Consider the following 19,688-nt stretch of genomic DNA (forward strand, 5'->3'; position numbering starts at 1 on the left):
ACACACACACACAGTCACACACACATATTTATTTATTTTTACATTTTCAGGTGTGTATATATTGAGGGCTGAATATGCCCCAATCCTAGGAGGAGAATAGCCCGGCTGAATCAAACCAGCATCCTTTCTGTTTAGCATCCTGCTTCCAGTAGCAGGCAAGCCAAAGGCTGCTGGGTGCTCACAATGAAGGACATGAAGGCAGTGGCTTTCCTCTCTGATGTCACCAACCCCTGTTCTTCTGAGGTATACTTTATATATGGAGGTTCCATTTCACTGCCATGACAAATAAGCTGTTGCTGGCCCTAAAAGCCACTTATTTGTCTAATCGGACTTTTTGTTAGAGCACCCTAAGGTAGCAGTCATTGCTGCCTCATATGGTAGTGAACTTCATAGGTGAAATATGAGCTGTTTGAAAAAGGATGTCCTGGCACCAATCTTGAACCAATTTCTGAACAGTTTTACTGGGTGATCTTGAATTCTGTTCTTAAGAAAGAATTTCCTCCTCTCTGCACAGTTAATAATTTTATGAATTTCTCTCATGTCCTACCCCACCTTCCTTTTTTCAGAACTAAAAAGCTCCCAGCTGAAAATGTAAGAAGAATTCTCTTGTGGGATTACCACCAAGAGCTACACAATCATACGCTTTGCCGTGCGTGTGGGGAGGGCTTCCCCCTGCTAGCCCATTCTCCATCTTGGGCTTGGGGACGGGCCCCAGACTCCACCTCAGCATAAAAGACTCCAAGTAGGCCCGGGACACTGCTGCTGCCGCTTTGCCGGTGAGTCTTGGGGAGGACCGCTCCCCCTGCAAGCCCATTCTCCACCTTGGGCCTGGGGGCGGGCCCCAGACTCCACCTCAGCATATAAGGCTTCAAGGAGGCCTCGGAACACCACTGCTGCCGCTTTGCCGTGCGTGTGGGGAGGGCTTCCCCCTGCTAGCCCATTCTCCATCTTGGGCCTGGGGACGGGCCCCAGACTCCACCTCAGCATATAAGGCTTCAAGGAGGCCTCGGAACACCACTGCTGCCGCTTCGCCGTGCGTGTGGGGAGGGCTTCCCCCTGCAGGCCCACTCTCCATCAGGCCTTGGGGCGGGGCCTACGCTCATCACTGCCGCACCTTTGGGGACATTGGTGCTGCGGCAGCGGTTGTTTGAAGTGTTTTTATATGTTTTAAACTGTGTGGGTTTTTTGTTTTGTTTTGCTTTGTTGTACCACCATAAGCGGTGATTTTTATCCATGTATTTTTATTTTGTTTTGGTCTATTTTGGGTTGGGGTGGGGTGGTTGTGGAGTGGGGTGGGGATTGGCTTTATTTTCGCATAATTGTTTTTGTTTGTTTGCTTTTATATTCTGTAAATGGAGGCGAGCCTGAGGCTTGGGATTCCTACTGTGGAGGGGCAAGGGAGGTATGGCGGTGGGGGCAGATGTCATAGGCGAAGGGGATCGAGATACGGATATGCTCGTACCCCTTCCAATCTGCGCCCCATCCCGAGAGACGAGGGTAGGGTGAGCAAGGATTACTCACCTCCGTCACTGGTGTTGTGCAATGCCAGGTCTATAGGCAACAAAACCGCCACCCTGCGAGATTTCTTCACCTCGCAGGGGGTTGACCTGGCATGTGTGACTGAGACCTGGGTGCGCGAAGGGGATACTGTTACCTTACGAGAGATGGCGCCCCCGGGTTTCTCCGTCCTCCACCAGTCGCGGACTGTGGGCCGGGGGGGAGGGGTGGCGTTATTAATCCGGGAAGATTGTCCTTTCAGGGCTCTACCATCGCCATCGATCCCCGGCATTGAATGTGTTGGCCTAGTGTGGGGCTCCGAGGTGAGCTTGGCTGTCTGGCTGGTGTACCGGCCACCCAGCGCACCAGCAGCCACCCTGTCAGGCCTGCTGGAGGCGGTGGCCGGCTGGGCCTTGGAGTTCCCTAACCTATTGGTATTGGGGGACTTCAACATCCATGCTGATGCCACTCCCTCCTCGCAGGCTCTGGACCTGGTGTCTTCCATGGCGACACTAGGGCTCTCCCAGTTTGTTTCGGGCCCCACACATCAAGCAGGCCACACGCTGGATCTGATCTTTGGCATCGGTATAGATGTGATCATGTTTCCTTCGATGAAGGTGCCATGGTCTGATCACTATGCCCTGAAAGCCAGGATTGACGTTCCACCCCCACCCTGCTTGGGTGGCGAGCCAATTTGGGCTCACCCGCAAAGGCTGATGGACCCTGATAGATTCCGTCAAGCCTTGCGGGACCTTTCTCCCCCTGGCGACTCATTGACTGAGCTTGTTGAGGCCTGGAATACCCAGCTCCTGGCAGCCATCAATGAGATCGCACCTAAGCGCCCTCTGCGACCCCGCAGAAACCGGGCTCCCTGGTTTACCGAGGAGCTCCGGAAAATGAAGCGGGACCTCAGACGGCTAGAGCGAGTATGGCGGGGTGCCCGTGACGGAGCCTCAAGAACATCTTATAGGGTTTTTATGAAAACCTATGAGATGGCAGTGAAGGCCGCTAAGAAGTCTGTCTTCTCGGCCTCCATTGCATCCGCTAGCTCTCGCCCGGCGCAATTATTTAGTATAATTCGGTCTTTAACGTCCCTCGAAGGACAGCCAAATTTAAATAACAATTTGACACACAGCTGTGAGGCATTTGCGAGCTTTTTTGCGGAGAAGGTCTTGTTGCTCCGCCATGACCTCCCTGCCAATTTGGATACAATAAAGGAACTGGAGGCCCCTCGACTGCCCTCGGGTTCAGTATTGGACCACTTTGACCGGATATCCCCAGCCGATGTGGACAGACTCCTCCGAGCTGGAAAGCCCACCACATGTCCTCTCGACCCGTGCCCGTCCTGGCTGATTAGAGCGTGTCCAGACGAGGTGCGGGCCCCCCTGGGGGATATCATCAATCTGTCCCTTGGCACCGGGACATTCCCAGGGGAACTGAAGGAGGCAGTGGTGCGCCCGCTCTTAAAGAAAACATCATTAGATCCCTTAGATCTATCCAATTACCGCCTGGTTTCGAATCTTCCATTCCTGGGTAAGGTGATTGAGAGAGCGGTTGCTGAACAGCTTGGTAGGTTTCTGGATGAAACATCGGCTCTGGATCCATTCCAGTCCGGCTTCCGCGCTGGTCATGGGACTGAGACGGCTCTGGTCGCCCTAACAGATGATCTCCGCAGGCAGCTGGATCGAGGCGGGTCGGGGCTGCTGATTCTTCTAGACCTGTCAGCAGCCTTCGACATGGTCGATCACGAACTCCTGGACCACCGCCTTGCCGACGTGGGGATCCAGGGCACAGTCCTTCAATGGCTGCGCTCGTTTCTCTCCGGTCGGGGACAGAGGGTGGCACTTGGGGGGGAATTGTCATCCCGCCACTCCTTGGTGTGTGGTGTGCCCCAGGGTGCAGTACTCTCCCCAATGCTTTTTAACATCTTTATGCGCCCCCTCGCCCAGCTTGTCCGGAGTTTTGGGCTGGGCTGCCATCAGTATGCTGATGACACCCAACTCTATCTGTTGATGGACGGCCACCCGGACTCTGCCCCAGACACACTGATCAGATGCTTGGAGGCTGTGGCTGGATGGTTACGTGGGAGCCGGCTGAAGTTAAATCCTTCGAAGACAGAGGTCCTCTGGCTGGGACGGGACGACAGGGGGCTGAGGGGGCAACTCCCATCTCTTGCGGGGGTGCAATTAGTGCCAGCACCGTCCGTTAAGAGTTTGGGTGTAATCTTCGATACCTCCCTCTCCATGGAGGCGCAGATTGCAGCTATAACAAAGGCGGCATTCTTTCATCTCCGCCAAGCCAAGCAGTTGGCTCCTTACCTCTCACGCCCTGACCTAGCCACTGTGATCCACGCGACGGTCACCTCCAGACTGGATTATTGTAACTCGCTCTACGTGGGGCTGCCCTTGAGACTGACCCAGAAACTCCAGCGGGTGCAAAATGCTGCAGCGAGACTCCTTACGGGGTCTTCGCTTAGAGATCACATTCATCCGGTGCTATACCAGCTGCACTGGCTCCCGGTGGAGTACAGGATCAGGTTTAAGGTGCTGGTTTTAACCTTCAAAGCCCTATACGGCCTAGGGCCCTCGTACCTACGGGACCGCCTCTCCTGGTATGCCCCACAGAGGAACTTACGATCTTCAAATAAAAACATCTTGAAGGTCCCAAGCCACAGAGAGGTTAGGCTGGCCTCAACTAGAGCCAGGGCTTTTTCGGCTGCGGCTCCAACCTGGTGGAACGCTCTCTCACAAGAGACAAGGGCCCTGCAGGACTTGACATCTTTCCACAGGGCCTGCAAGACAGAGCTGTTCCACCTGGCCTTTGGTCAGGGCGCAGCCTGACTCCCTCCTCTGGCAATCTTTACAAAACTTTAGTTTATGGTTGCCATCAATTTTGATTTTAATTCATTTTAATCCATTTTTATAATGTTTTATAATGTTGTACTGTTTTAGTGTTGTTAGCCGCCCTGAGCCCGGCTTCGGCTGGGGAGGGCGGGATATAAATAAAATTTATTATTATTATTATTATTATTTCCATTCTGTGCACAAACATTTGCTTGCAGATATGACTTTTTCACAAGCAAACGCTCACCAGAACAATCCACAGGTTTGTGATACACACATTATACAGTTAATATGAAAGCATGTTTCTAGGCTCTCGATTTCACCCAGGGCAAACAAAACACAAGCAGGTGTGTATACAGTGTGAAGAGAAATATACTAATCTGCACGTGTTTTCATACACATTTGCCAGGTGCTCCCCATTCACACAGGTGCTTGAATCCAGAGATTTCTGCATACACATTTTTCCTCAGTCTCTCTCTCTCCCTGCACCCCACTCCTCTTCCGTCTCTCTCATGCTCTCTCTCTCCAGCTCCAGTATGGGAGCTTGTGCAGGAACAGTGTGTTCTTTGTAGATGTGGGAACATCATGTTACAGAAGATGTGCAAAATTCTCACTTGAGCCCCCTAATCATTCCAACGCAATTAAAACTGCCACAGCAGCCGCCGGTGCAACAGCCATCAAAAAAGCCAGGCCTACAACCAGGGTGGAGGCTAGAAATTGTACATCCCAGACGACACCTGGAAGTGTAATGAAACGTTACACTACTCAAACCTATCTGGATCGACTTTGTTCCTGATGTGTGCATCGCTTGACTTCTTTGTTTTGATTTGTCCTCTCCACTCAGGAATTCCAGGCTTCCAGCTGATCCAAATGACATGCTCTCACCTGCATGCCTTCAGGTTTTTTCTTTTTAACCTGACATGACTTGAGCCTCAGCACTTTTATCTTCCCCAGAAGCCTCACTTCTTGAGGCAGGCTGTGTAAAGGCAGGCTGCATTTGCTCAGGATTTAGGGAAGACACCCTGGGCACATTTAGAGGCCCTTTTCTCTATTGTTCACTCTTCCAGGATGGACCTTGCATTGAAAGCAGGCTCTAGGGCTGAGGCTTGGCTGAGCCCTGTCACAAGATAAATCCTGGAAGTCCAGCACCCAAAATTCCCCTGCTTTGGCCCACCAAATTTGACTCAATCCCAGAAAACCCCTCATATTTTGATTCCAGGCATCCCTTGCTTTAATGCAGAAGGCAGCCCTCATAAGCCCCTGAAGGTCCTGAATTCTCCCTCCCTCCAAATGGTGTGTGCTCCTCTTCCACCCCCACCTGGCAGCGACATTTCCTGGGAGGTGGAAGCTGGCTCCCGAGGAAGGGAAGGAAAGCCCATTATGTTTATTGCCCCTATATGAGGAGGAAAGTGGTACCATCTGGCCTTGGGGGTCTCTGTGGCAGTGAATGGGAAAGAGAGTGATTCATTTATTCCTCTTCCCCACCCCATGGTGGTTGCCATTGGCAGTTGCTGCCTAGTAAAATTCATGTCTCCCTGCTTTTTAAATACTTTGTTAATTGCTTTTTCGGATACGCTCTGCTCCTCACGAATGAGGCCAGAATAACTATTATGCCCTGGGAAGCAGGATTTTTGGGTTCACTGGAAGAACCTAGCGAGCTATACAGTGAGGGGAGAGTTGGGGGTTGGCCATGCAAGAGTCTGCAGTCTACTGAGTCGGAACATGGGGAGGGGGAATGGCAGGAGGAGGCACAAAGGGGGGGTGTGCCTGGCTCTTTGGATGATCAGAAGGGGAAGGATAGCATTTTGTTAATTAATCTATAGATGGGACAGGGTTTCTCTGGAGCTAGGCTTCTTGGCTTTCCCCCATTCCAAGCTTTCTCCCCCTTGTGCAGTTCCACAGGAAGGGTGGAATTGGTTTGTTTGTTCACCTCTGAGGACCAGATGGAAAACAACATGCCGTGAGCTGGAAAGCCACTGCTAATAGCACATTTTAAATGCATATCATTTTCATACAGTTTATGTGGATGTGGCAGGTGCCAAGCAGCAGTCAACAGGGGTGCTGTGCTTATTCTATGCTAATCTTGGAAATAGCATAAGTTGAACAGCGAGAAAAAAGATGTAAGGCGGCCATAGGTCAGTAACTTGGACAGGGGAAACAGCGGGGAGGGAGGGCACCATCCCATTCTCTGGAGATTTCTTTGCAACCCTCTAAATGAAAAAAGAGAAAAAAGGACGCTTTTAATGTGAATTGTCCTCATATGAATAGAGATTTGTGTTCCTGAGTCTTTTGATTTGCCTGAATGCTTCAACAGCCCGATTAGAATCATGTTGTCTCTTCAAAAAAGAAAGATGGGATTGTCAGGATTCAAACAAGCTGGAGGCCACAAAACATGCCACCCTTTCTCTGGAGAAGACAAATCTGAATCTGCATGCAGACCAGATGACTCCCGCTTCAGCTAACTACAAGCCTGGTTACCACAACTCGCACTCAGACCTTTAATACATTCTTCCTGAATGGAAAACCAGAGGCACAGACTATTGGTCAGACGGGCGCCTCTGAAGAAAGCAAGGGAAGCAATTGGGGGCCCAGGGAGGGAAATAGCTGTAGCTCAGCGATAGAAGAAACACATTGAATATAAAATGTCCTAGTCCCATTGATGTCTGGCAGCTCTGGGTAGGGCTGGGAAAGACCCTGCTCTCAGAAATCCCAACAAGCAACTGGCAGTTAGCACAAGACTGAGCTAGATGGATCAGTGGCCTGGCTTGGTGAAAGATTTGCCCCAATTCGCTGGGGTAGAACTGATCAAACGTGGAGCCACAGCACTTTAGTGAGATGCCACAAGTTAGGCAGGGTCTTGTCAAATCCAGACTCAGCAGCCACAAACCTGACAGTACAAACTGGGGAGGAAGAAAACGCTCGCTGGATTCAGAGCAGACTTATCCTAGCTGCCTGTTTTATGAAAGTCTGGGCCAGAAAGTCTCACAGCACTGTGAGAAATGCAGAAATCATCCACAGCTGTAGTTGTCTACAAAGCTTTTAAGCATGTCCCTAAACACTCTTCAACTCTTCAACAGTGTGACGCGGCAGCTAAAAAAGCCAATGCAATTCTGGGCTGCATCAATAGGAGTATAGCATCTAGATCAAGGGAAGTAATAGTGCCACTGTATTCTGCTCTGGTCAGACCTCACCTGGAGTACTGTGTCCAGTTCTGGGCACCACAGTTCAAGAAGGACACTGACAAACTGGAACGTGTCCAGAGGAGGGCAACCAAAATGGTCAAAGGCCTGGAAACAATGCCTTATGAGGAACGGCTAAGGGAGCTGGGCATGTTTAGCCTGGAGAAGAGGAGGTTAAGGGGTGATATGATAGCCATGTTCAAATATATAAAAGGATGTCACATAGAGGAGGGAGAAAGGTTGTTTTCTGCTGCTCCAGAGAAGCGGACACGGAGCAATGGTTCCAAACTACAAGAAAGAAGATTCCACCTAAACATTAGGAAGAACTTCCTGACAGTAAGAGCTGTTCGACAGTGGAATTTGCTGCCAAGGAGTGTGGTGGAGTCTCCTTCTTTGGAGGTCTTTAAGCAGAGGCTTGACAAACAACCATATGTCAGGAGTGCTCTGATGGTGTTTCCTGCTTGGCAGGGGGTTGGACTCGATGGCCCTTGTGGTCTCTTCCAACTCTATGATTCTATGATTCTATGATATGGAGTTATGTCCACCTGTGGATAAAGTGTTTTTAAAAAAACACACACAAAAAACCCAGTGTGAACAGGAAGGGACTAAATACCAATCCTGAGGTTACACTGCCCTCTCTTGTCCACAAAGGAGACTGCAGATGAAGAAAAGACAAACCACTTTTTCACTCTTTAGGGGTGCTTTCAGACTCTCATTATTTTGGGGTGGGATTCAGCAGTGGACTTTCAAATTTCAGTGGTGTCCTGTGCAACACCAAAATTTGACACCCCCTGCCTTCTGTTTTAAGTAATTGTTCTGACACCCCCTGCGGTACCCTCTCTGCTTGGCACTGGTTACAGATAGGTAGCCGTGTTGGTCTGCCATAGTCAAAACAAAACAAATTTCTTCCAGTAGCACCTTAAAGACCAACTAAGTCAGTTCTTGGTATGAGCTTTCGTGTGCATGCACACTTCTTCAGATACACTGAAACAGAAGTTTCCAGACCCTTCTATATAGTGAGAAGGTGGGGAGGGGTATTACTCAAAAGGGTGGTGGGAATGGGTGATTGGCAGATAGCTGTGATGAGCCTGTTGACGACTCTTAACGACTGCAATAGGTCTTACAGGAAAAAGCAAGGGGTGAAAAGGTGAAAAATGGCTTTGTCATGTATAATGAGATAAGAATCCAAGGTCTTTGTTCAGACCAGGTTTCTCCATGGTTTTAAGTTTGGTGATAAGTTGTAATTCAGCAGCTTCTCTTTCCAGTCTATTTCTGAAATTCCTTTGTAGTAAAACAGCTACTTTGAGATCTTGTATAGAATGTCCTGGGAGATTGAAATGTTCTCCTACTGGTTTCTCTGTCTTGTGATTCCTGATGTCCGATTTATGTCCGTTTATTCTTTGGCGTAAGGTCTGGCCTGTTTGTCCAATATAGAGAGCTGAAGGACACTGTTGGCATTTTATGGCATACACAATGTTAGACGATGAGCAATTAAATAGTCCCGAGATGGTATGTGTGATGTTGTTGGGGCCAGTAATGGTGTTGTCCGGGTGTATGTGGCAGCAAAGTTGGCATCTGGGTTTATTGCAGGCTCTGGTGCCAGTGTCCGTGTTAGGTCTGGTTGTAGTATTATTGTGGGTTAGGAGTTGTTTAAGACTGGGTGGCTGTCTGTAGGCAATGAAAGGTCTTCCTCCCAGAGCTTGAGAAAGAGAACTGTCATTGTCCAGGAGAGGTTGTAGATCTCTGATGATGCGTTGCTTGGCACTGTTCAGTGAGGAACACTTCACAAATGATGAAACTCCTGCATGGGAGTCACTGCTGCCTAGGCATTTCTGTGAAGTGTGCATAGGTTGCATTATGATTCTAAACATGTGACATATATGATCAAAAGAGATTTGGAAATTTGGTCAAGATTGAAACTTTCCTTGTTGGGTCGAATTGCAGCTATAAAGATGAATGTATTGCCGAAAATGTTATTTTTGTTCCAGGCCCTACAGATCGTGGACAAAGTGGAATGTTTTGGAAAATGGCAGAAGGATATTTCTAAGTTTGTCTGGCAGGGCAAAAAGCCCCGAATAAAGTTTAAAATACTAACGGATGCGAAAGAAAGAGGGGGGTTTGCCCTGCCGGACTTGAGGTTATATTATGAATCTGCAGCCTTCTGCTGGTTGAAAGATTGGTTTTTGCTGGAGAACACTGATGTCCTGGATCTGGAAGGGTTTGATAATGCTTTTGGGTGGCATGCATATTTGTGGTACGACAAGGTTAAAGTTCATAGATTGTTTAAAAATCATATTGTCAGAAGAGCAATATTCATGGTCTGGACAAAATATAAAGACTTATTAGAGGGTAAGACCCCGAGGTGGCTATCTCCGGTGGAGGCCAAGGCCCGTAAAAGACTTAACATGGAGGCCTACTGGCCAAAATATTGGGAAATAATTGAAAAAATTGGAGACAATTGGAGGTTGCAGAGCTTGGAAAAATTGAAAAATAAGGTGCGAGATTGGCTGCACTATGCTCAAATTCAAGAGGTTTTTAAAATGGATAAAAAGGTTGGGTTCCAGGTGGAAAAATCGAAATTAGAGACTGAACTGTTAGAACCAAAGAATAAGATACTTTCGAGAATGTATAACTTGCTGCTTAAATGGAATACACAGGATGAGACAGTTAAATCCACCATGATAAAGTGGGCACAGGATATTGGGCATAACATCATGTTTGAGGACTGGGAAAGGTTATGGAACACCGGAATGAAATTCACGGCATGCAATGCCCTGAAGGAAAATATTATGAAAATGGTATACCGGTGGTACATGACCCCAGTCAAGCTTGCTAAGATATATCACCTGTCTGATAATAAATGTTGGAAATGTAAGGAGGTGGAAGGGACATTCTTTCACCTCTGGTGGACTTGTCCAAAAGTGAAGGCCTTCTGGGAGATGATCTATAATGAGTTAAAAAAGGTATTTAGGTATACCTTTCCAAAGAAACCAGAGGCCTTTCTTCTGGGCATTGTGGACCAGAAAGTGTTAAAGAAGGACAGAACTTTTTTTATGTATGCTACCACAGCAGCAAGAATTCTTATCGCAAAGTATTGGAAGACACAAGATTTACCCACGCTGGAGGAATGGCAGACGCAGTTGATGGACTATATGGAGCTAGCTGAAATGACCGGCAGAATCCGAGACTTGGGAGAAGAAACAATGGAAGAGGATTGGAAAAAATTTAAGGACTATTTGCAAAAACACTATAAGCTGTATGAATGTTAAGGAAATGCACGATTTAGGAAATCTTAGCTTCCGCAACTTTAAATAGGTGAATGGAAATCAAGGCACAAGAATTAGGAGGTGGAATTATGAAATAATTTTATTATGTTTAAATTTAAATTTACAAGAATTGGGACATAACATTTTGAACCTAGAAACATGATAAATTGAAAGATACAATAAGTTATGAAACAAGGTAACAAATTGCTGAAGTTTGTATTACAAAGAATGCAGGGTTTAAAGGTTGTGGGGAGGTCCAATTGGTTTGTTTAAAAAATCATGGAAAGTTGAAGTTTCTGTATTTTCTCTTTTCTCTGTTTTCTCTCTTTTTCTTTCTGTATTTTGTAAACCTAATAAAAAAATAATTAAAAAATAAAATAAAATAAACATGTGACATATATGCACATGTTGTGGGAAGACATGATTCGCTGCAACTTCCCACTACATGTAGATATGTTGTATTGCATACATATGATTATGATTATGATTGTAATTTTCACTGAACTGTTTGTTCCAAACCACTTTTACTATTCTATTTTACATCAATTATCTAAATTTGAAAATTGGGAGGGCGCAGCAAAAATTACATCCAACAGGACAGGAACAGATATATGCAGACATATCTGATGTGTGCACGCGTGTGCATCACCCTTAATAACTGGCTACACCAATTACAGATAGGTAGCCGTGTTGGTCTGCCATGGTCAAAACAAAATAAAAAAATTCCTTCCAGTAGCACCTTAAAGACCAAGAACTAACTCAGTTGGTCTTTAAGGTGGTACTGGAAGGAATTTTTTTATTTTGTTTTGGCTACACCAAGACAATTAAACTAGCTTAATTTATTATTACCAATATGCCATCATAATTGAGGGGGAAAGGGCAGGTCTTTGGGGAGCTTTGTCGTTTTTTTGCAGAAATTCCACTAGCTAGGAACAGCGCCCTCTGCTGGGCCCAGGGCCTCCTATGAAGCACAGCTGCCCCTACCAGAGCCAAGCATTTTTCTGCCCACTTCCTAAAGACTTCTTGAGGCTCCATACCCAGTAACATTGCAGTGTGTACCCCTCTCCTAGTTGAGCTGCCACCCCTTCCCCACAGCACAGGACGAGAAAGACAGAATGCTACCAAACACAAACTCTGGAGAGTGGATTGCAATGAGCTCTTGTGATTACTGGGATGGGAAGTGGCTGCAGTGCAGGGACAGGACCTGTAGCTCTCCAGTTGGACTCCCCATTCCTATTATCCTTAGCTAGCATGGCCAATGGTGAGGGATGATGGGAGTGGTAGTCTAGCAACTCCTAGAGCACAACAGGTTTCCAGTCCCTGTTCTGGTGGGTCAGGTGGTTGGTTGGCATCCGTCTGTCTCAGAAGACCACCGCCTTCGGGGGTGAAGTCAAACCGCTGGACAGTTACAATGCTGTGGCTGTAGAGAATGATACAGGAGAGACATGTTTTGTTGCATCTGGGGCAGATGAAGGCATCCAGTTGTGCTATTGCAGATACACCACAGCATTTCTTCTCTCTGTTGCTCTTCCAAGTGGTCATTTCTCCTTTGGTCTCCAGGCACTGCAGTTGTCTGCATGGGATTGATATTACCAGCCTTTACATCATGTTTGCAGACACCTTTGTAATGCAAAGGTGGTCTAGCACCTGAAGCCAGCTCCCCATAGAACATGTCCTTGGGGATCCTGCCATCTTCCATTTTGTGGACATGACCAAGTCTGCACAGACCTCATTGAGACAGATGCGCAAACATGCTGAGAATGTGAGCACATCTTTGTTTGTGACTCTGTCCTGCCATGTGACGGCCAAAATCTTCCTGACGCAGTGCATGTGGAAGATGTTGAAGCATTGCTCCTGTCGCATGTAAGTGGCGCACGACTCACTTCCATTAAGCAGCATGCTCAACAAGTAAGCCTAGTCGACCTTCATCTTGGTATTGGATGTAATAGCATCAAATTCTTCCACACCCTTTAGGAGAGGCGAGCCATTGTCATAGCTCCCTTGCCAATACAGTGGTACCTCGGGTGAAGTACTTAATTCGTTCCAGAGGTCCGTACTTAACCTGAAACTGTTCTTAACCTGAAGCACCACTTTAGCTAATGGGGCCTCCTGCTGCTGCCGCACCGCTGGAGCACGATTTCTGTTCTCATCCTGAAGCAAAGTTCTTAACCTGAAGCACTATTTCTGGGTTAGCGGAGTGTGTAACCTGAAGCATATGCAACCTGAAGCATATGTAACCCGAGGTACCACTGTACGCTTGTTCAGCTCAGCGTCGATGGAGAGGTTGCTGGAACCCGGGTAGACAAAACCGTCTCCCACCTCAAGCATGTCGTCACCAGTACTGATGCCTGGAGATTACCAAAAGTGTGTGTGTCGTCCACTCTCCTCCCCGTTTCAGTATGCATGCAAGCTATTATCTGCTGGTGTTTATTATGAAGTTTCCGTTCTAGGCTCTGGAACACCCTTCTGACCTTCCTAAACTAAACTAAACTAGTGATTCCGCCCCTCGGCTCGGAAGCCAGAAATAGGAGCTGGAAGTCTCGCTGCTTTCTTCAGTCGAGTCCCAACCCTCCAGCTTGCCCTAACCCAGCCCAGCTGTGGGTGTGGCGAGACTTCCTCCGCCCCCTTTTGTGGCCTTCTTTCCCAGGAATCCTTACATCCACGCACGCCAGCTTACTTAGATCAAAAGGGAAGAAGAAATAAAAACAAAAGAATCTTTTCCTCCCGATCACGCACTACCCACCCCCATCCTCCTGGAATCTGCTCCTGCTCCCAAAGGTTATATTCGTCTACTCTTTCCGCAGATTTCCCGCTAGGCAGCTAAGCAAATCTCTCCACAACACACCCGGAACACCATGAATGTCTTCCGCTTCCTAGGAGACATCTCTCATCTATTAGCTATAATCATCTTGCTGCTGAAGATCTGGAAGACAAGATCATGTGCTGGTAAGAAAGAAGGCGTTCCGCTGCTCACTCTCTTACGTGGGAATGGAAAATGTTATTTATTCCCGGCCTGAAAGTGATCACATAACAATGGGAGACAACCTGTAATTGACTAGTTTACGCTTGTAATTTACTCATGCAATTACTTACTCTCCTTTCCTTTGACGCCTGAGGTATGCACGTTTACCAGGGAGTAAGCCCTTTGGAGCTTACTTCTGAGTAACCTGCCACAGGATTGCATAGTGACAACTTAGCTTTATTTTTTAGCTATTGGTTTATTAAAATTAAGCAATTTCCCTTTATTTTTTTCCAGCTTTCTATTTCAGGAACTGAAAGACAGTCCTGTTGCAATTCTGTTTTCTTCCTGACTTGGAGATTTATGAAATGTAATTTTTAAAAATGTGATACTGGGTTTTGATAATAGAAAAGTTATTTCTTGCCTGACATTGAAACACCATGCACAACAAAATCTGTTTTCATAAGGAATGCAGAACCTTTCCTTTGCTAAATAGTTCCTTCTCAAACTACAGACACTTGAGTCTATGGATGTTTACTTGAAGTCATGCCCCACGTTGCTCAGTGAGGATTACTTTTAGGTAACTGCATAAATTTTGCAACCTTAAAGATATGAAAATGTCCCCCCTTTATCATTTTAAAAGTTTTCAGATAATAGATTTAAACATCCATTTCCATATCATCTTAAGAGTTCGTATAAACTTCAGTAATTAAGGAACTTTACTAATGTTGTGAGTTTGCTTTCTCTTGAACGATGCCCCTGACTCCATATAAGGCAGCTTCCTATGTTCCTAAATGTGTTTGGGAGTTTTCCTTACAGAAAAAAAAATGATTTTGTTAAAGCTGGTGGCTGATTGTGGAATAATTTTTTCTATGTGTAGGATCTATGTATCTGTGTTGAATTCAACTTGTACTTTAAAAGATTACCATTCATCTTTTATATCAATGCTTTATAACTAAAACATAGTATATGAAGCTTGCTTTTAGGAAAGGTTACCTCCGCCTGCCAAAGTAGCATAGTTATCTTGGCCAGGCATGGGTTAATTGGCCTTTGGGGTGGGGAAGAAAGCTATAATGAGGGGGAATCAAAGTGGAAGTTTTAATTTTATCCTTTGTGGAATTCAGTGGGGAGAAGCTGGTTGCATGGAACTTGACAGAAGCTGGATGATGACGTGGAAGATAGTTCAGACTAGACTGGCAAAGTTTATTAGGTCTCCTCCTCCTGAAAAAGAAGAATCTGGTTTTCTAGTTGTCTGGGTGGTCTGTAGAGAGTAAAAGGTTTGGGTGGACGGAAGCCAGAGGCCCTGCACATGTGTGGATTTCCTCAGGCCTGAATAGGAAACTTCCTCCTGCTGGGCAGAACAGGGAAAGGCCGTGGATTATATCATGCATTAGGCCCAGTCGGAGATGCATCCCAGCACACTACCATCCTGCCTCTGTAGCTCTTTTGGATTATTTTTATTCTGTGCCTATGTGTGGTATGCCTATGTATTTTTGTGTTGAGGCTTGAGCGGTTGTGAGGCTCGATGGTGAAATCCTGAAGAGTTTGCTGAATTCTTCATTATCTTTTAGTTGATCCTAATAAATATATTGATTACTATATTGCTTTTGAGTGTGTGTGTGTGTAAAATTATTGTGAATGAACATGGCTACTTTAAACGTTTGTTATTTCACAGAACCCTTGTGGTTATCTGTGAGTTTCACTGCCCTGTGCTTCTCTGTGCAGGGATTTCTGGGAAGAGCCAAATTCTGTTTGCCATTGTCTTCACCACTCGGTACCTAGACCTCTTCACCAACTACATCTCCTTGTACAACACTTCCATGAAGGTACTGGCTTCGACCGTGGGTTAGATGGGACTGGGTGGAAGGAGAGCATAACAGGCTTGGATGAAGTGTGGGTCCAGCATAAATCAGAGAGAAAGGGAAATGTTTAGGTAGGAGAGAAGGCCTTGTTCTCAGCTTCTACCCCTCACTCTGCTTGAAACACCTTGACACCACAGTCAGTTACAGTAGTAGGAGATAGGATAAGGCGGGCTGCAATTCTGTGCCCACTTACCTGGGAGTAAGCCCCATTGAACTCAATACAATTTACTTCTGACTAGGTAGAGTTGCGCCGGGGTGCGGGTGGCACTGTGGGTAAAACCTCAGTGCCTAGGACTTGCCGATCGCATGGTCAGCGGTTCGAATCCCCGCGGCGGGGTGAGCTCCTGTCTTTCGGTCCCAGCTCCTGCCCACCTAGCAGTTTGAAAGCACCCCTAAGTGCAAGTAGATAAATAGGTACCGCTTTATAGCGGGAAGGTAAACGGCGTTTCCGTGTGCTGCGCTGGTGCAGGCTCGCCAGAGCAGCTTCGTCACGCTGGCCACGTGACCCGAAAGTGTCTCCGGACAGCACTGGCCCCCGGCCTCTTAAGTGAAATGGGCGCACAACCCTAGAGTCGGACACGACTGGCCTGTACGGGCAGGGGTACCTTTACCTTTAGGTAGAGTTGCACTGTTCAACTGTGACATGTGCAGGCCTTTGTACTCAGAAGTAAGTCCTGCTGAGCTCAGTGAAGCTTATCTCCAGGTATGTGTGTGCAGGATGCAGTTGTAAAATGTTGATATAAGAGGAAGCAAACTTTTGAGTTCTGCAGGGCACTTCATCAAGCAGAATAATTATAGTCTAAGACTTTGAAGTCTTTCTGCCCCATATTTCTGGACAAGCTTAACGACAGCATATTATTATACCAGAAGGTTAAAAGCAAAAGTGAACTAAAACTTTGAAAAAGTGTACTGAAAAGTAAGTTACAGAACATACTGAGAAGATCTACAAGCATGGTGTACCACTTTTCAATGTGAGGCTAGTAGAATTAAGGAAAAGGGGGGAAATACATTGTTATAAGGGATTTGGGGTGCATGGGGGAGGTTGGTTGGATGCTAAAGAGGGCTTTTTAATCTAGAAATAAGAGAGGGACTATTTAATTTTTAAGACAGGTTTCCTAGGGATTCTCTGTAACAGGATTAGACTATAGGAGGGGTAGTTTACATTAAGAATTGGGGTGGTGGGGTGATAGTTGATCTCGGTAATCCCTCTTGATCTATTTTGTCTCCTATAGGTGGTTTATATTGCATGCTCCTATGCCACAGTGTGGATGATCTATAGCAAATTCAAAGCCACCTATGATGGCAACCATGACACCTTCCGAGTGGAGTTCCTGGTCGTTCCCACAGCAGTGTTAGCTTTCCTAGTGAATCATGATTTCACTCCCCTAGAGGTAATTTAATGTATAGGTTGGTCTTGTTTTGCACTAAGATCCAAGCCCCCAAACGGCTGTCTCATAAAACAGGGGAAGGCAATCTTTTTGGCTCCACGCATGCAGGGGTTTGTAGGAGCCACACGCCGGCAAATGTAGCAATAATAATAATAATAATAATTTATTATTTGTACCCCGCCCATCTGGCTGGGTTTCCCCAGCCACTCTGGGCGGCTTCCATAGAAACCAAAAATACACTAAAATATCACACATTAAAAACTTCCCTGAACAGGGCTGCCTTAAGATGTCTTCTGAATGTCAGGTAGTTATTTATCGCTTTGACATCTGATGGGAGGGCGTTCCACAAGGCGGGCGCCACTACCGAGAAGGCCCTCTGCCTGGTTCCCTGTAACTTTGCTTCTCGCAATGAGGGAACCGCCAGAAGGCCCTCAGCACTGGACCTCAGCGTCCGGGCAGAACGATGGGGGTGGAGACGCTCCTTCAGGTATACTGGGCCGAGGCCGTAGCAAGATTCAGTCCCGCCTGTCCGCATAGTAACGCATCCATACAGCAGTGTCTAGTTGTGTGTGCGCAAATGCACAAACCCATGGAGATGAAAGGTATGCAGGGGTGTCCCTCCCTGTGCATTTTACCCCCCCAGCATAATTGAGCCTCCCAGTCGGAAGTTTGGAAGGCAGGGGGTTTAAAATGCAGAGAAAGGCATGTAGAGGTGACCATCCCGGTGCTGCTTTCTCTCCATTAGGATGGCTGCGTCTGAAGCCCTTCACCCTATGCAACCAAATTCACTCTAGTCTAGGCTTGCCATATGTCAGGAAAATTCCTGATGTCATGGTTTTGGGGTGTAAAATGGCGTAAGGGGGAAATTTTGCTAAATTGGATGTATGACAATGTGATGGGGAATGCTGCGGAAACAGCACCAAAGTCACTGTTTTTGGGTGAGGTTTCCTTAAAAAAGGAAAGCTCAACAATTTTTAATTTTAATCTAGTCTATCCCCCACTTCTTAGGTGATCAGCTGAGCAGTGGGAGAAAGTGCAGTGTTTCCTGGAGCAAAGCTACACAGGGAGCAGTCAGGGATCACCAACTTCTGGCATCATTTAGTGTTCTGGCCAAGGGGCACCTATGTCATGGGATATCTTTCCATCTTATGTGTTGGCATTGACTTCTTGCACTTTGTCTTATTTTGTCTCGGTACTAATTCTCTATATATTTGTTTTCTCTTTTTAGGATTATAGGATTGGGCTTAGTTTTGTTTTCTAAAGCAACAAATAATATGTTCAACTGCACTTGTGTGCTTAGGCACAGACAAATAAACCTGAAGTTCATTATTCAAAATTTGTTCCAGTGAGGGGTGGATGGCATTCAAATGGGATTGTGATGTAGCTGAGACTATATGCTGCTCTGCCAAAAAAGAAATGCAGTTTGTTAAAAAAAGGAAAACATTTCCTATAATTGGAAGGGCAGAGGGACAGAATGGCTAGGACTAGAATATTTGTCCTCCAAATGTTGATGGACTACAGTTCCCATCATCCCTGACCATTGGCCATGATGGCTGGGACTGATGGGAGTTGGAGTCCAGCGATATCTGGTCTCTATTTCTGAATTAGGGAGTGGTTTGTATCTCGAGTGAGGTACAAGGTTTTGCACACAACACCCAAAGCAAATGCTAGTTTCGGGCAATCTAATGCAGGCTGCATCTACTCGTTGCAGTATTTCCAGTGGCTAATGATGTAAAAATGAGTTGGGGCAGATATACCCTTAATTTCTGTCCTGAACCTTGCTGTGTAATAGTAGAAAGTCCAAATAATTCACTTCTCAGCATCTAGAATTCTCAATTTTCCCTTCTTAAAATCCTCAAGCTAATGTTGAGATGGCAGCACAACTCTGAGGTTATTATGTACTGGCCCAGAGCTGTGCTTCATTGTCAGTAATATGTAAATTAGAATCATATTGTATCTCTCTTGGATGCCTCCAGATTCTCTGGACTTTCTCCATCTACCTGGAGTCGGTGGCTATCTTGCCACAGCTCTTCATGGTCAGTAAGACAGGTGAGGCCGAGACCATCACAAGTCACTATCTCTTCGCCTTGGGTGTCTACCGTGCCCTCTACTTGTTCAACTGGATTTGGCGTTACCAGTTTGAGGGCTTCTTCGACCTCATTGCCATTGTGGCTGGCTTGGTGCAAACCATACTCTACTGTGATTTCTTCTACCTCTACATTACAAAAGGTATTTTGGAAATGACAGGGGTGGAAACTAATTTCTTTATGTGATCATGTGTATATACGATAAAATGGGAGGCTAGGATTCAAGGCTTCTAGAGTGGAGTGGAATTAGTACAATGAGTTGGGAGTCTATCTCAAGAAGATGCATATTTTATCTTGAATGAGCAGTGCTGCTGTCTTAAAGATCACTAGAGGGTGCTGTACAGCTAGTATCAGGCCTCCACTTCTGTAGCTTGGAAAGACTTATTGAAGCTTTACTTATTCTAAATAGGCAACAAATTAATTAGCTTCTTAGTTCTTTCTCCTTGTAACTGGGAAGAGATGATACAAATAAATATTTCCCACACGAAGAAGTATAAATGCTAGGAACTTATCCAAATACAGTACTGTGAGCACATCTGGTCCAGCTCTGCCAAGTGAATTGGCCTACCAGGCATCTGGTTGTCAGTTACTTAGTGTACTGTGGTAT

The 19,688-nt window shown here is 46.3% G+C and overlaps 1 protein-coding gene across 4 annotated transcripts in view; it reads left to right on the top strand.

Annotated features, from left to right (window-relative positions):
• The window catches only part of KDELR1 (KDEL endoplasmic reticulum protein retention receptor 1), a 134,521-nt gene that overhangs the window by 113,202 nt on the left and 1,631 nt on the right, over positions 1-19,688 (top strand). For all 4 annotated transcript variants that reach the window (XM_081837509.1, XM_081837508.1, XM_081837511.1 and 1 more), the window contains 4 exons: positions 13,590-13,731; positions 15,470-15,570; positions 16,839-16,997; positions 18,971-19,223. In XM_081837509.1, coding sequence (XP_081693635.1) covers positions 13,641-13,731; positions 15,470-15,570; positions 16,839-16,997; positions 18,971-19,223 — 604 coding nt within the window. In that variant the 5' untranslated portion in view covers positions 13,590-13,640. The remainder of the gene's footprint in view (positions 1-13,589; positions 13,732-15,469; positions 15,571-16,838; positions 16,998-18,970; positions 19,224-19,688) is intronic.

This window comes from Podarcis erhardii, assembly GCF_964252035.2.
Source record: "Podarcis erhardii genome assembly, chromosome: 13".
Lineage (NCBI taxonomy): Eukaryota > Metazoa > Chordata > Lepidosauria > Squamata > Lacertidae > Podarcis > Podarcis erhardii.